The 13,848-nt window shown below is 38.6% G+C and overlaps 1 protein-coding gene across 5 annotated transcripts in view; it reads left to right on the top strand.

Moving 5' to 3' along the window:
- Positions 1–13,848, top strand: part of SNCAIP (synuclein alpha interacting protein) — an 86,810-nt gene that overhangs the window by 59,587 nt on the left and 13,375 nt on the right. For all 5 annotated transcript variants that reach the window (XM_021546231.2, XM_021546229.2, XM_021546232.2 and 2 more), the window contains 2 exons: positions 5,087–5,212; positions 10,545–10,714. In XM_021546231.2, coding sequence (XP_021401906.1) covers positions 5,087–5,212; positions 10,545–10,714 — 296 coding nt within the window. The remainder of the gene's footprint in view (positions 1–5,086; positions 5,213–10,544; positions 10,715–13,848) is intronic.

The raw sequence follows: 13,848 nt of genomic DNA, 5'->3' as shown, positions 1-13,848 counted from the left end.
GACCTTCTCCAGGATCTACTGTGAAAGAAATAGTGATCAGTTATTCTTCTCTAATCTCTTTAGCAGAGGGACCATTTTATCCCACAGTTTCTTTGACAGACATTAAATATAAACCATGGACTCACAGAATCATAGACTGGTTTGGGTTGGGACCTTAAAGATCATCCAGTTCCAACTCCCCAGATATTGGCATGGACACCAAACCTCACTGATTTTGTGCTAATGCTTTTTACTCTTCTTGAGAGAGGAAACAAAATATAATCACTAAGACAATCATTCTTTGCTATGTGTGGTTGTCTCATTCAATGCCATACAATTATTGTGGCATTTTTCTGCTGCTAACTGCTTCTGTCCAAGCATGAATTTACTGTAGGGGTAGGGAAGGAGATGAGGCAGGTTTGGAAGGCTGTGGAGCTAGGAGTCTACCTTTTCTCCTGCAGTTTCCATAGGCACAGAGACACCCTTGTTTTCATGCTGTGCAAAGACCTCCTTTTTTCTTCATTTTCCTGTTGCCTTTATTTCCACGCGGCTCCCGTCGCCCAGGCGCTGGCCCGCAGCAGCCCGTGGGTGGCCGATGGTGAGGAATGCACGCCGCTGCCCCTGGGTCACTGCCGAGATTTCCAGGTAGCAGTGAGTTCGCTGTGACGCGGGCAGTGCTGCTCTGAGAGCGCTACTAGGACCCGAGACAAAGAGACCAAGAGAGGCCACCTGTGTGTAGTCCAAAGAAAGTTGTATTGCTCAAACCCTGCAGGCACAAGTGACAGAGGAGCGGGGGTCTGGTTACAGTTTTTATAGGGAGTATAGGTGATAAGGGAAAACAAATAGAGACAGTGTCCAGCCTGAATACATTACAGGTCAAATCCAATGGGAATAACTCAGGGGAGGGGTGAGGGCTCAGGGGAGCACAGAAAAGAAAACTTTCTAAGTTCAGATTCACAAAGACTTCTGCCTTTCGCACAGCTGCGTGTCACCACATTTTCCTACTATACAGATGTTTACTGGTGTGAGATAGGACCCTGCTTGTTATACAGATTGCTGGTGTTAGCAAGTTTGCTGTAAACTTAACACTGAGGATAGAGAATATGTGAGCCAGATCAGAACTGGATTAGAGAAAAGAGTGCTTATTACTGGGAATAAAAAGTTGGGAAGAGAAAGTTGCATGTGAACTTAAATTCCTGTCTTCACTTGATTAACCTGATTTTGTCCTCATCTCTAAAGATATTTATATAAACTAAAGCCAGTGAAGTTTTGGGTTTTTTTTCAGTGAGCTATGGTATCTACTGCCAGAAACAGATTTGGCACACTTTATCTAGATTCTTGTCAAAGCAGAACGGAAGCTCTACCACTTAAGAAACACCAGCTACAGTCAGCCACCCATGAAATTTGATATATAAATTGATATATAAATTACTGCCAAATTTTTTTAGTTAGCTGAATGCCAAACAAAGTTCATATGTAATGCCAATTATCTTTTATTTTATAATCCATAAACAACCTTTAAAAATGAGGGAATATTGAGGCTGAAGGGGTGCCAGACTATCTTACCCAACTCTGTTAAGAAAAAAAAAAAACTTCAAGAAATTTAAATGCTTACTTGGCACTGTCCTGTAATTTATTTTACCATTACTTACATGAGAGATAATCCATGTAAACACTGGTCTTGGCAGAATTACAAGAGTAATATTTTTACAAGGAAGACCTGTTATTGAATCCTTTTCTAAGACAGTCAGTCTATCCATTGTTTCTGCAGGCATTAGACAGGCATGCCGTATTTTTCTTCAAGAATTATAATTTAGAATGGGCAGCAGGAGGGAGTTCATAGCAAAGTTCCTATGTTAAAAGTCGTCAAACTACAGTCATGGCCTGCCTCCAAGGACATGTAGCAACATTTTATTTTTCCAATGGGAGAGGGGATCGCATAAATTAATGTGATTGAAGAGAACAAAAGCTCAAAGTCAACCTGTAGCCTGGTCAGCGTAGCTCCTAGCAAGGGTTTCTTTAAGCATGAGATTATACAAGAGAAACCATGATGGCTGGCTGGCCTTTTCACACTGGGCATAGTCATGAGTACTGGGCATGCCAGCTGTATCTGACCCAGTTCACCATCTCACAGGAATGTGGTGGTGCAGTCCTGGGTGCACATTGTCCTAGTACTGACTTAGAGCTTCATGGGGCTGGAATATCTTTCTGTCAGGGATACTGTGGTATGGACTGCACAGGTAAGAGGCAGAGCATGGGGAATGCCAAGGCTTTGTGGTTTCTGAACTCAGGAGAATCTAGGAAGACTTTGGTCAACCAGCCTGAAACATAACTGAGGACCTAGAAGGGGTCCTGTGCATGCTTTGATGGTGGTACAGTTCTGGAGAGCACAATGGGAAGGAGTATATGACAGTCAAATATGCAGATACTTAACAAAACACCTTTGTTTTACACCTCAGGATATTTGTCTTCCTGTCTATTGTCATTATTACAAAGGAAATGTGTTGTTTTCACTCACTCCTACTCCTCTACTGTGAAGGGATACTGGGAAGGCCAGCTTATTTAATTGATACCAAGTGATGAGGCTAGGATTAGCTGTAGATACAGTACTCTTCAGCATGCTTACCCTTCCCTTTGTAGGCCATGTCATGATTTATGTTGTCCATGTTAGCTGTACTTTCTTCTCTAAAAGTCGTCTGATGGAACCAAAGTCAGCAGCCTGTCCCAAATTTCCCTGAAATCTTTTTGCAGAGAGATTTGTATTATTGTAGGTCTAGAATATGCCAGAGAGGGTTTAATAACTGCTGGAGCATAAGCATTTGTAGGACTTTAAAGTAATACTGAATAATTTATCAGTATTTATCAGTTACTCTTACTTCACAAAAAAAGTGATAATTTTTCGTTGTCTTCATTTGATGAATTGTCTTACTATCTTTCCTTATGTTTGAATAAATTGAAGACTATAAATCTATTTCAGAAAAGATTTTTCCTGCAAATACATATTATGAGTGTTAATAAAGTGAAATGTGACATATTTTGATACAAGATGGTTTTGTTTTCACTGGTTTTAAGTGAAACAATTATTTGTTTTCTTGGGTTTTTTTTTGGTCAAGGATACATTTGTTGAAACAAAACATTTGTTGTGACTTATGACACTGTGCCTGTGATCACTTAGTGTACAGGTAGTCCTAAGTATAGATGATTGAACAGAGCCACCCAGCCACTAGATTTCCTTGTTGATAAGACAAATTACTAGAAAGTATAATTTGCTCCATGCTGATTGTGATCATAAAATTACAGAACATGCTTAACATTCTGGTCTCTTATATATTCCAAAGAAATATATTATTTCAAAGCTATAGTTGTCTTCCAATTCTGCAAATCAGTTTTGCTAAAATATTTTTCTTTTAATTATTAAAACATAGGGACAAGTCATAGGAGTAGTACAATCTTTATTCCTTGCTGGCCAGCACCACTGGCTTATTGAGAAATGCTCAAAAGTATTTTTAAAGGGATATGTGATATGTAGTCATCTCTCCATGCTGACTGTTAGCTGTGTAGGGCCTTCAGCAAAGGAGAAGTCAAAATACCTATTCCTTCACCCTGTAATAAGAACAAAATTGCTGCTAAAGTGAAGATATGAAGAAGATAAGCATCAGACAGAGCAGCCCTCTGAAGCAGTAATCAGGGACCCAGATGCTTAAATAGACAGAATCATCCTGGAGTAGGTCTAGAAAGGTCCTCTCCTTTTCATTGAGATTAAAATTTTTGTAGTACTTTTACACCAAAAAATGCAGGTTTATATCCAACGTTTTAAGAATTTTATTTCTTCATTTTTATTCTTTGTCTTTTCTAATAATTACTGCTCAGTGTCCTGTATGTGGTTTCAGTACTGTTTTATTTATGTCTGCTTTAGTTTATCACATTTCTAATTTTGGGTGATTATGTACTTATGTGTCACTGAAGCTACTAAGGTGCTGCAGATTAAGCCTGTGCATCAGTGTTTGCCTCAGTAACCTAGAATCCACAAAGCCCCTTTGAAATGTAGATCTGAGTCAGTATAACATGATAGATATCAATGCAAGACATTAAAAAATACACATTTAAATAAAAAAGTTTTATGCTAGGAAGTAATTTAGTATTTTAACCTTTCCAGACAGAAAAACTGGGAAAGCAGCTGTAGTCAGCTTTAAAGGACCCCACTTTTCCATGTAATCTATAGATTTATTCTAGATTTTCAATATGTATTGTATTCATTATGGCAAAATGAAATTTAATCTTGTGTAACATGGGAACTTCCTAGAGAGAAGAATTTTTTTTTTCCAAATAAACTCCCTGGGGAAAATAAGAAATCAAAAAAGCTTAGTGCACATGTGTAACTCTCCATTGTTAGAAAAGAATACCCAAATAAATGTGTATTGCACCTATATACACACAAAAAAGGTGGTGTTAAAAAAAAGAAAGTTTCTACTTCAGTTTTGGCTTCCAGACCTTCACCAACAAGTTTTTGCAGTCCAAGTCTCCCTATCCTTCCCAACATGCAGGACATACAAATGGTCCATGAGTCAATACATTGAGTTATTAGGGTAGCTTTATTTTCTGATTTTAGTTGTGTTTCTTCTTCTTTAGCACAAACACACAGAGATGGGGAATGATTATAGATTTGAAGAATCTAATTGCTCAGCTCTGTGATCTGAGCATAATCCTATTTTAATTTTCCAGAGAGGCTTATGATGTTTGACCAAATTTCACAACCTGATTTTCAGCTTGATATTCTTCCTCAGGATTTTCAGGTTATTCTTTCTCAGGTTTCATCAGCAATACAGAAGCTCTCACAATCTTCATGTACAATTTCTCAGAATGCATTACAGTATTTGAGTTTTTCCTGTTATTTCTTTTTATAAAATAAAATATTTCAGCTTTTTTCCTTGGGAGGAAAAAAGGAAACCCAAAACCCTGAAAAAGACAAACCAAAGTTCCATGATGCACTAAGTCTACAAAGTTAAGAGAGAAAACAAAGAATTATTGGATAGTATTAATTATAGATGACAGCACCAGTATTCCTTTTTATTAGTTCTTACCTTTTGTGACATTTCTTTGCCCTTAGGAGAAAATCCTTTTATGGCTTCTTCAGTTTATGCAAGAACAAGGGATTTCACTGGATGAAGTTGACCAGGATGGAAATACTGCTGTTCACATAGCTGCTCAACATGGCTATCTAGGATGCATACAGGTAGAGTGATAGCTATAGCAGAAATCTCTAAACTTCAAGCTTGAATGCCAAAACTGTATTATTAGAAATCTAAGTGGGGATACTTATTGATTCATTAAAATATATCAGAAGGAAGAACTTTAAATCAGTAGGAGTCAAACTGAAATACTGAAAAGCTCCAGGTTGTGATTCTACTCTTGAGTATGCTGTTGTAAACCTAAACTAACTTGTATTGCAAGATGAAAACATGATTATATTGTTTATATATAAACAGCTAATATGTATGTTTTTGTGTTACAAAGGGCAGCAAGTGCAGATATGCATACTTTTCTCATTACTCCGATATTTTCCTTCTGTTTCTTTTTCCGTTGAGAAAGGATAGTTGTAGCTATCCAGATGAGGGGAATTATAGAAGATAGGTTTGTTGAACTGTTTACACCTTGAATAAACCATCCTTTTCAGACTTATCATCCTGGAATAAATCTGTGCTATACAATGAAGAGTGATGTTGATTTCTAACTAATTTAACTAATTTCTGACTCATCTTGGCCTCTGAAAACAATATAGTTCTGTTTACAGAGGTGCTAAAAAATGGTCATTTGTCCAGCTGAGAAGGCTTACACATCTACAGTACCTAGAGGAGCCAGAATTAGCCAGTTTGGATACCTCTGTCCAGCACCTGTGTTCAATGCAAGCATAACAAAAAAGTCATGGAGTGGAACTGGATGGCTGGTCACAAAATCATTAGCCATTAAGGCTGGAAAAGACCTCAAAGATCATAAAGTCTGATCAAACTAGTTCCATCACCATATTCACCATTAAAGCATGTCTTCAAATGCCACATCCACGCCCATTTTTTGTCCACTTTAAGGGAAAATGACTCCACCACTTCAATGGTCAGTCTGTTCCAGTGCTTAACAACCCTTTCTGTGAATTTTTTTTTCGTAATAGCTGATCTAAACTTCTCCTTGAGGTCACTTCCTCTCATTCTGTTAATTTGTGAGAAGAGGCCAATTCCTACCTGGCTACAACCTCTTATCAGGCAATTGTAGAGAGCAATGTCCCCCATCAGTGTCCTTTTGCCCAGACTAAACAACCCCAGCCTCCTCAACCTCATAGGGCTTTTGCTCCAGACCCTTTTCCAGCTCTGCTACCCTTGTCTGAATTTGCTGCAGCACCTCAATGTCTTCCTTGTTGCGAGGGGCCCAGAACTGGTCACAGGGCTTGTGTGGCCTCACCAGTGCATAGTATGGCAGTATGGCCACTGCCGTAGTCCTGCTGGCCACACTATTGTGGACACAGGCCAGGATGCCCTTGGCCTTCTTGGCCACTTGGGCACATGTTCAACCACTGTCAGCCAGCACCTCTAGGTCCTTTTCTGCCAGGCAGCTTTCCAGCAACTCTGCTCCAAGCTTGTTGTGCTGCTTGGGGTGGTCCAAGTGCAGTTGAATCTCATCTAGTTGGCCTCAGCCCTTTGATCCAGTCTGTGCAGATCCCTCTGCAGAGCTTTCCTGCCCTCGAGCAGATCAACACTCCTGTCCAACTTGACATATCTGTGAATTTACTTATGATGCATTTGATCCCCTTGTCCATGTTGATTGCTTTAAATAGGGCTGGCTCCAACCCTGAGCCCTGGGGAACACCACCACTGACCAGTCACAATCTGGAGGTAAATTCATTCACCACCAGCCACTTTTTCACTCAATGACACCATAGGCAGCCAGATTCTCTAGGAGAATACTGTGGGGAAACATATCTAAGGCTTTACTAAAATCTAGGTAAATACACCTTTTCCTCATCTGGTCAGTCACTTTGTCATAGAATGAGATCAGGTTGGTCAAGCAAAAGCTGCCTTTCATAAACCCATGCTATGCGTGAGATCCCCTGGTTGTTCTGTACTTGTTGCATGAGGATGGTCATGATGATCTCCTCTATGAACTTGCCTGGCACTGAGATCAGGCTGACAGACCTGCTCTTCCCTGGATCCTTCTTTCCTCAAACCCTTGTATACATGGGTGCCAAGTTTGGCAGCTTCCACTCACTGGAACCTCCCTGGCTGATCAGCACTTCCGGTAAATTATTGAAGGTGAAGCAACTTAACTTTGTGTTAATTGCAGACGTACCCTCTGTCAATCAAATTTGCTAGAATTATTAGTCACAGGAGTACATTTCAGTGTTTGTGTTGTCGGCACTTTGAGCAAAAGCTCTTTGGAGAAGAAATAATAATAAAATTATTCCAGGAAATTGCAGAGAGGTATTTGATAAAGAAACTAGACATTGGAGAAGAATAGATAAAAAAAACAAATAACCTCTTGGCAGAAAGGCAAGAAATAAAAATTTAAGTGATTAAGTCAAGTTAGGGAGGAAAACATGTCTAAGAAGGAGGAGTAAATCTCTAAGGATTCAGATATGTATCAGTAAACATGTAATAACATGTTACCATACATGAACCAATCCACATCACTCTTCAGGCCACAGCAAACACAGAACATTTGTATTAGTCCAACCCAAAAAGAAATACAGAGTGAATTTTCATTAGCTAATCTCTCCAGAGAGCTAAGTATATTTGTGTACACTGTTAGGCTGTATCTACAGCTGCAGAGCTATTATTATTATTGCAGTCTATTTATATATTTGCTCACCCAGAAGACATAACTCTGTAAAAGCCAGTTTGAGAGTATCGCATAATGAAGAAAGAAAAACAGGTTGAGCTGAATGAATAGACTTGAAAAGAAAACAGTCAGATTTGGAGAACATGACCATCTCTGTGTTTTCTTACTGAGAGGACATGTCTTTTTTCTTAAGGACTTGAAGAATGGATCCTGTAGAAACTCATAAGAGAATAAAATAAACAAACCATGACATCCACGCTGAATCTACTGGGTTTACTATTGTATTGTAGCCAATTGCTATGATCAGTTGAAAAAAAATGGATAGAAGAAATGTTTATGATTTATTGGTGGGGGGCACTGTTGTGGTAAAGGGTGTGTGTAGGGTTCCTGTGGCATGTGTGTTTAGGGTCTCAACAGTGCCTCATCAAGATGTGCAGTGCATTTGAAGGAGAAATGGGTATAGATTATTTTGAACAGAGTGGTGACATCTGCAGATGTTTTCATGGAACTAAACAAGGAAACAAACAAACCCTGCTTTCCCTGTGAAGAACAAACCTTAATAAATGCCTTTGAATTCTAAAGATTATTTTATTTTAAGTAAATGTGCAATTCAAGAAGTACTTATTGTTGAAGTGAGGCCATGAGAAATAAGTCATGAAAATCATGAAAATACTTAGTGGTGATAAAAATACCCAATGTCAGTGATATCACTTCACTAACACCTCACAGACTTAAGTGTAGTTGATACTTTGTGCTGTGAAACAAAATAAGCTCTGTGCCCAGTAAGCTTACAGTCTAATTTAATATAATGCACAGTGAATAATCTGGTAAGAATAAAGAAGTGATAAAGAAAACAGAGAAACTGTAGGCGACAGCATAAAAACTGAAAAATCACAGGCTGCCAGTGATTCCTTGGCCTACTTACTGTGTTTATAAGCATATAATATAATATAATATAATATAATATAATATAATATAATATAATATAATATAATATAATATAATATAATATAATATAATATAATATAATATAATATAATCACATGATGCTCTATCATGTTTCAAACTATATGATTACTTTATGCAAGGTAATAACTCTCCTTTGTTTTCTTTCTTGACAAATTAAGCACAACCTATTGATATGAGATGCAGTGCAAGAGTTCATAACTTTCCTTTCTGTACGGTTTTAGCAGATCAGACAGACCACCCATTCCACTTCTCTGTCATATGTTGAGGTCTCTGTGTCTGCTGTTTGTAGTTATCCAAGTCACTCCAACCCTCAGTGGTTTACCAGCTCTGCTTGGATAAGTTAACCAAGAGCTCAGCCATACAATCCCTCTTCTGCATGTGTATGCCTGAAGTTAATGATGCTGTAGTTTCTGTCTGTACAGGATCACAAGTTTTCCTAGTGGCTGGTATCAATGCATATCGAAGCATTGCTGAGAATATTTAGGTCCTATTTACCTACTCCAGTAATGCAAATAGCTCCTAACTCTGATTATCACAAACAGATTATAAAGAGGGAAGATTTGGTCTGAAATCTTGCTTTAGTTATTGGATGTCTTGAGGTCAGACAGAACTTTTTTTGCATATAGAACACTATTTGTCTGGTCTCAGAATAATTCAAACGTCATGCTTACAACCTGGATGGTTCTCCAGCAGCAAGCTAGGGTTCTCTTCTGGTACTGTGAGTAACACAGGGATATACATCAGAGTATAAAATCTTATTTTTCTTGAAGACTAAAAGCTGACACATATATCAGTATGTCTTAAGAAAATAGTGACTAACTAAGAAAGTGCAAAGCAATGAGATTCTCTCAGTATTAAAAAGTCATAGTGACCAGACTTCCCAAAAATTCCAGCTGGATTGATATAGTAATTTTACAGTTCTTTATCTGCAATAAGAAATTTGTGCCTATCTGGCCTAAAGTATCTGCCCTATATTTCATATCTAAGCATTGCTTAGTTAAGAGTCAGGACACTGAGACTTCCCTATAGAGTGTTTTAAACATTGGGATTCTGCTGTGGTAGAAAATGAAGAGTTAACAAAAAGAGTCAGCAAATGCTGCAGCAAAGACATTACTAAAATGAGATTCTGAGGGTATGTTGCAATACCTTGCAGTGTGGGGATCCCAAGAAAAGACGTGGCAAACTATTACAGCTTATCACTACCCACTATAAACTGGCTTGCAATATGTTCATGCTGCTCTGGACCTGGATGTCATCTAGAACAGCTGTCATGTGTCTTCTTTTCTAGGTCTGCTATATGTAAAGTTATCACAATGCATCTACATCTGCAAAAGTTTGTTACTGTGGTGCAGGAGAGAATCAATAGGTGGCCAGACAAAAGTCCTGTTTTCATTTGTATGAATGCTACAAGTGATGCTATGCTATACAAATGAATGAACAGAAAACAAATTAATTTAGTAGAACTTCAAGGGGAGAGGAAGGAGTAACTTATAAAATATAGTCTCTTTATAGCTCCTCTGAACTGCAGCTCACTCTTCTGTATTCCTGTTGCACCTGAGTGGTATATTTTATTGGTATGTGGTTTGAATTCAAGCTGCAAACATGTCAGTGTTTTTGTCAGTGACTGAATTTTAAAAATTACTGGCTTAGACTAATGTTTTTCAAGCATTTTATTCAGGAATGCTTTTTCTCCAACCATTCTTGTGCTGATCAGAAATCACAGCAGAGATTTACACTTACAGATGCCGCTGTTCCCTTTTATGTTTTTACAGACATTGGTTGAATATGGAGCAAATGTCACCATGCAAAACCATGTGGGAGAGAAACCCTCTCAAAGTGCTGAGCGACATGGGCACACCATGTGTTCCCGCTACTTAGTAGTTGTGGAGACATGTATGTCACTGGCCTCTCAGGTTGTCAAGCTGACTAAGCAGCTGAAGGAGTAAGTGTTTCATTGCTAGCAAGAGGGATTATCTTAAAACAATACCCTAATTGATCTTCAGTTTATTAGCAGTGGCAGCTGAAAAGGGTATGTATGAAGAAATCCAGTTCCTTTTCCCTTTGCATATCTGGCAATCACATAATTACAGATCATCGTTTCTGCTCATATAGCATGTTTTTATCTACAGTGCTGGGTGTTGATGTTGGCAGGAGTAGTAGAGACAGTAAACGCAAGGAGCTTTTTTTTGGTCTTGGAAAGTCACCAAAACCTACAATGGCTACTCAGGAAATAACCTTCTATTCTCTATTTCGTCATATGAACTGGTTTTAATATTTTGGTATAGTTTTCATTAAGTATTCTGTAAAGACCCTATTATGTTGAAACACAAATTTTCTAGTTGCTTGCTTTAATTGTAGAGACAGTTACTGTGGCTTAGCATGTCAATATCCTCATAAGACTCTTAGAAACCACCAGCACTGACCTGACATTTTTCCAGTATAGGTATATGATCAAGATGTCAGCTATCACAGTCAATGAAAATGACTACTGATAACCCCATGTTTCAAGGAGACCATATCTTTTTATGGTGGTAAATGTGTAGCTAATTGTATTTGGTATAAATTACAATACTCTGGTACCAGGGGAGCTGCAGAGTGGCCTCAGTGAGAATGAGTGAGGGGTTTCCCTTTGCTAGACAGAACTCTCTGAAACAGATCCACTGCAGGACACAGCTAAGCCCCACTGGTCATTCTGTGAAAACATGGCTAAAAAAGAGCAGAAAATGCCAGAGAGACAAAGGAAACAGAAGAGTGACAATCACAGGGAACAGCAAGGCCAGAGGAGCTGGAGGTGCGCCATGGTGGAGAAGGCACAGCCCCAAATGGTCCCTGGAATACCTATGATAGAGCAGGTACATCCCTTAAAAAGGCTGTAGCACATGGACAAGCTGAGACTCAGTGATTTCCTGAATGGAATGCAGCCTGTCAAAGACCTGCACTACAGAACAGGAGAGGGTGGGAAGAAAGGAACAACAGAGAGAAAGTGCTACACATGAACCCTGACCTGTGCTACATGTTGGCTTACTGAAAAGACTGGGGACAACCTGCAGCAATGACAAGAGGGCAAGAGAGGTATCTGGAGTGAAGCCTGAGAATGGTGAAGAGGAGCTAGGTGTGCAGATGAATCTGGGAGAGAAGTGGAACTTGGAAAAGGAGAGGATAGATGTTTTAAATGTCTGTCCTTTGTTTCCTAATACCTGAACCAGTAATGAAATTTATGTTAATTAACTATGAATTAAGTTACATTCCCCATGTTGAATCTCTTTTGTCCATGACAGTAATAGAGAAGTGATTGCCCTGTGTTTACCTTTACATTTTCTCTTTGCAATATCTTCATGCTTTTACATTTATAAATACAAACACTGAATTGAGGATCTATCAGTGATGATGAGAGAGAGACAGGGACTTGGTGAGATGGTCAAAGGTAGTCAAAGAATCGGAATTTATTATTGAATACAAATTCTTATATAGTATTTTAGGAAGGCTAGTGAAATTTTACTACAATGATTGGATTAAAAATCACGCAAACAAACTTACGCATTTTACAACATCTCTTGCTTGCAGAGTTTGAAGTAATATTCTTTTTCTGGTAGATCTGTCTGATTAAATCTTGAAATCTTGATTTAAGTCTCAAAGTTCTGTTTGCTCTTGCCAAGGCATTTTATTTAGCAAATCTCTTACCCGATAAGGTCTAAAGTACTCTGTTTTGTGTATCCCAGTAAGAATCATTATAAAATGTATCATTTTCATAATTTACAGCCTGACAATATTCCCTGGATATGTCAACATACCTGGTTGTACTTGGTCCATTTGCTGAAAAATACAATCATCTGACATAAAGGAAAAAAATAAACATTGGGTATTTCCCTAGAAGACAGAATTAGCAGCTGACTCATATAATGAGTAATATAATGAAATACATTTTCCCCATAATTCAATAGGAAAAAAAAATTAAAAACTATACACACACACACCAGGAAGTAGATGTGGCAGCCACAGAATACCCATGTTTCAGTTCTTTTTTGTTCGCACCCAGTACTTGATAAAAGTTTTACCTCTCATTTGGAAAAAAAGTAGTTGTTATATGAGTCTTAGTCCCACAGAAATAGTCCAGTTGTGACTTTCATGACAAAAGCTTTAGCCCTTTACCGAGTATCCCTGTTGTCTCACAGACTGCATCCATAGGAAGACATTGAAATTATACTTATCTGACTCCTGATGAATTTATTTGTTTCATCTGGAGTTAAGTCTGCTTCCCTTCAGCAGCCTATTTTTCAGGCTTCAGATTAGTTTTAGTAAGTGCAGGAGCAACCTTTTCTCCCTCTTCCACAACATATGTCTCTTGTGGGAACCCTGTTTCAGTTTACTGAGGCAGTGAAATAATGTATTTTCTGCTTGAGGGAGCAGCTTCTGCGTGGCTATTGAGACTGCTGGCCTCAGGCCACAAGTGGTTTTGATAAACCAATGGACCGTGTTCAGAGGCTCATGCTCAGGAGCCATAAAGAATGATGGAAGAAGACTTTTGCCCTGTTTTGCAGTTGCCATCCTTTTGAAAAATCCAAGGATGGTACAAAGTGGAGCAACTCATCAAGGGGGCCTTATTCACAGCAGGAGAATTCACTGGCTGCAACACCTCTGAAAATCTTGAAAGCAGTTCTGAAGATCCTGAGGACATTAGATGTCAACAGACGGGAGTCAAGTTTGCTATCTAATTCTTTCATATGTATGTAACATAGCTGTTACATAGGAATAACTGCAACCTGTGCAGTTAAGCTGTCTTTCCTGGATTTTCACCAATACTTCTCCCAGGGTTAATGAACACTGTTCTAGAGAGAGAAGAGGTATGATTTTATCATGATGGATTACCTGAATTGTCAGTATCAACACTGAGGGCACTTATGTGCTTCCCAGCCTTCCCTCAGTTTTCATAAGTGAGAGCTGATCATGCAATCTTCTTTTTTTTGAGTTCCTTATTGATGAAACAAAGGAGCCTCATCTGGTAATACTATTTCCCCAGCCAAAGAAAGACTGATAAGAGGAAAAATAGTGCGGAAACTCTCTTAGACGAGTACTTAT

Source organism: Lonchura striata, chromosome Z (assembly GCF_046129695.1).
Source record: "Lonchura striata isolate bLonStr1 chromosome Z, bLonStr1.mat, whole genome shotgun sequence".
Taxonomy (NCBI): Eukaryota; Metazoa; Chordata; class Aves; order Passeriformes; family Estrildidae; genus Lonchura; species Lonchura striata.
The sequence above is the reverse complement of the archived record's forward strand: the minus strand, read 5'-3'. Positions and strand labels throughout refer to the sequence as shown.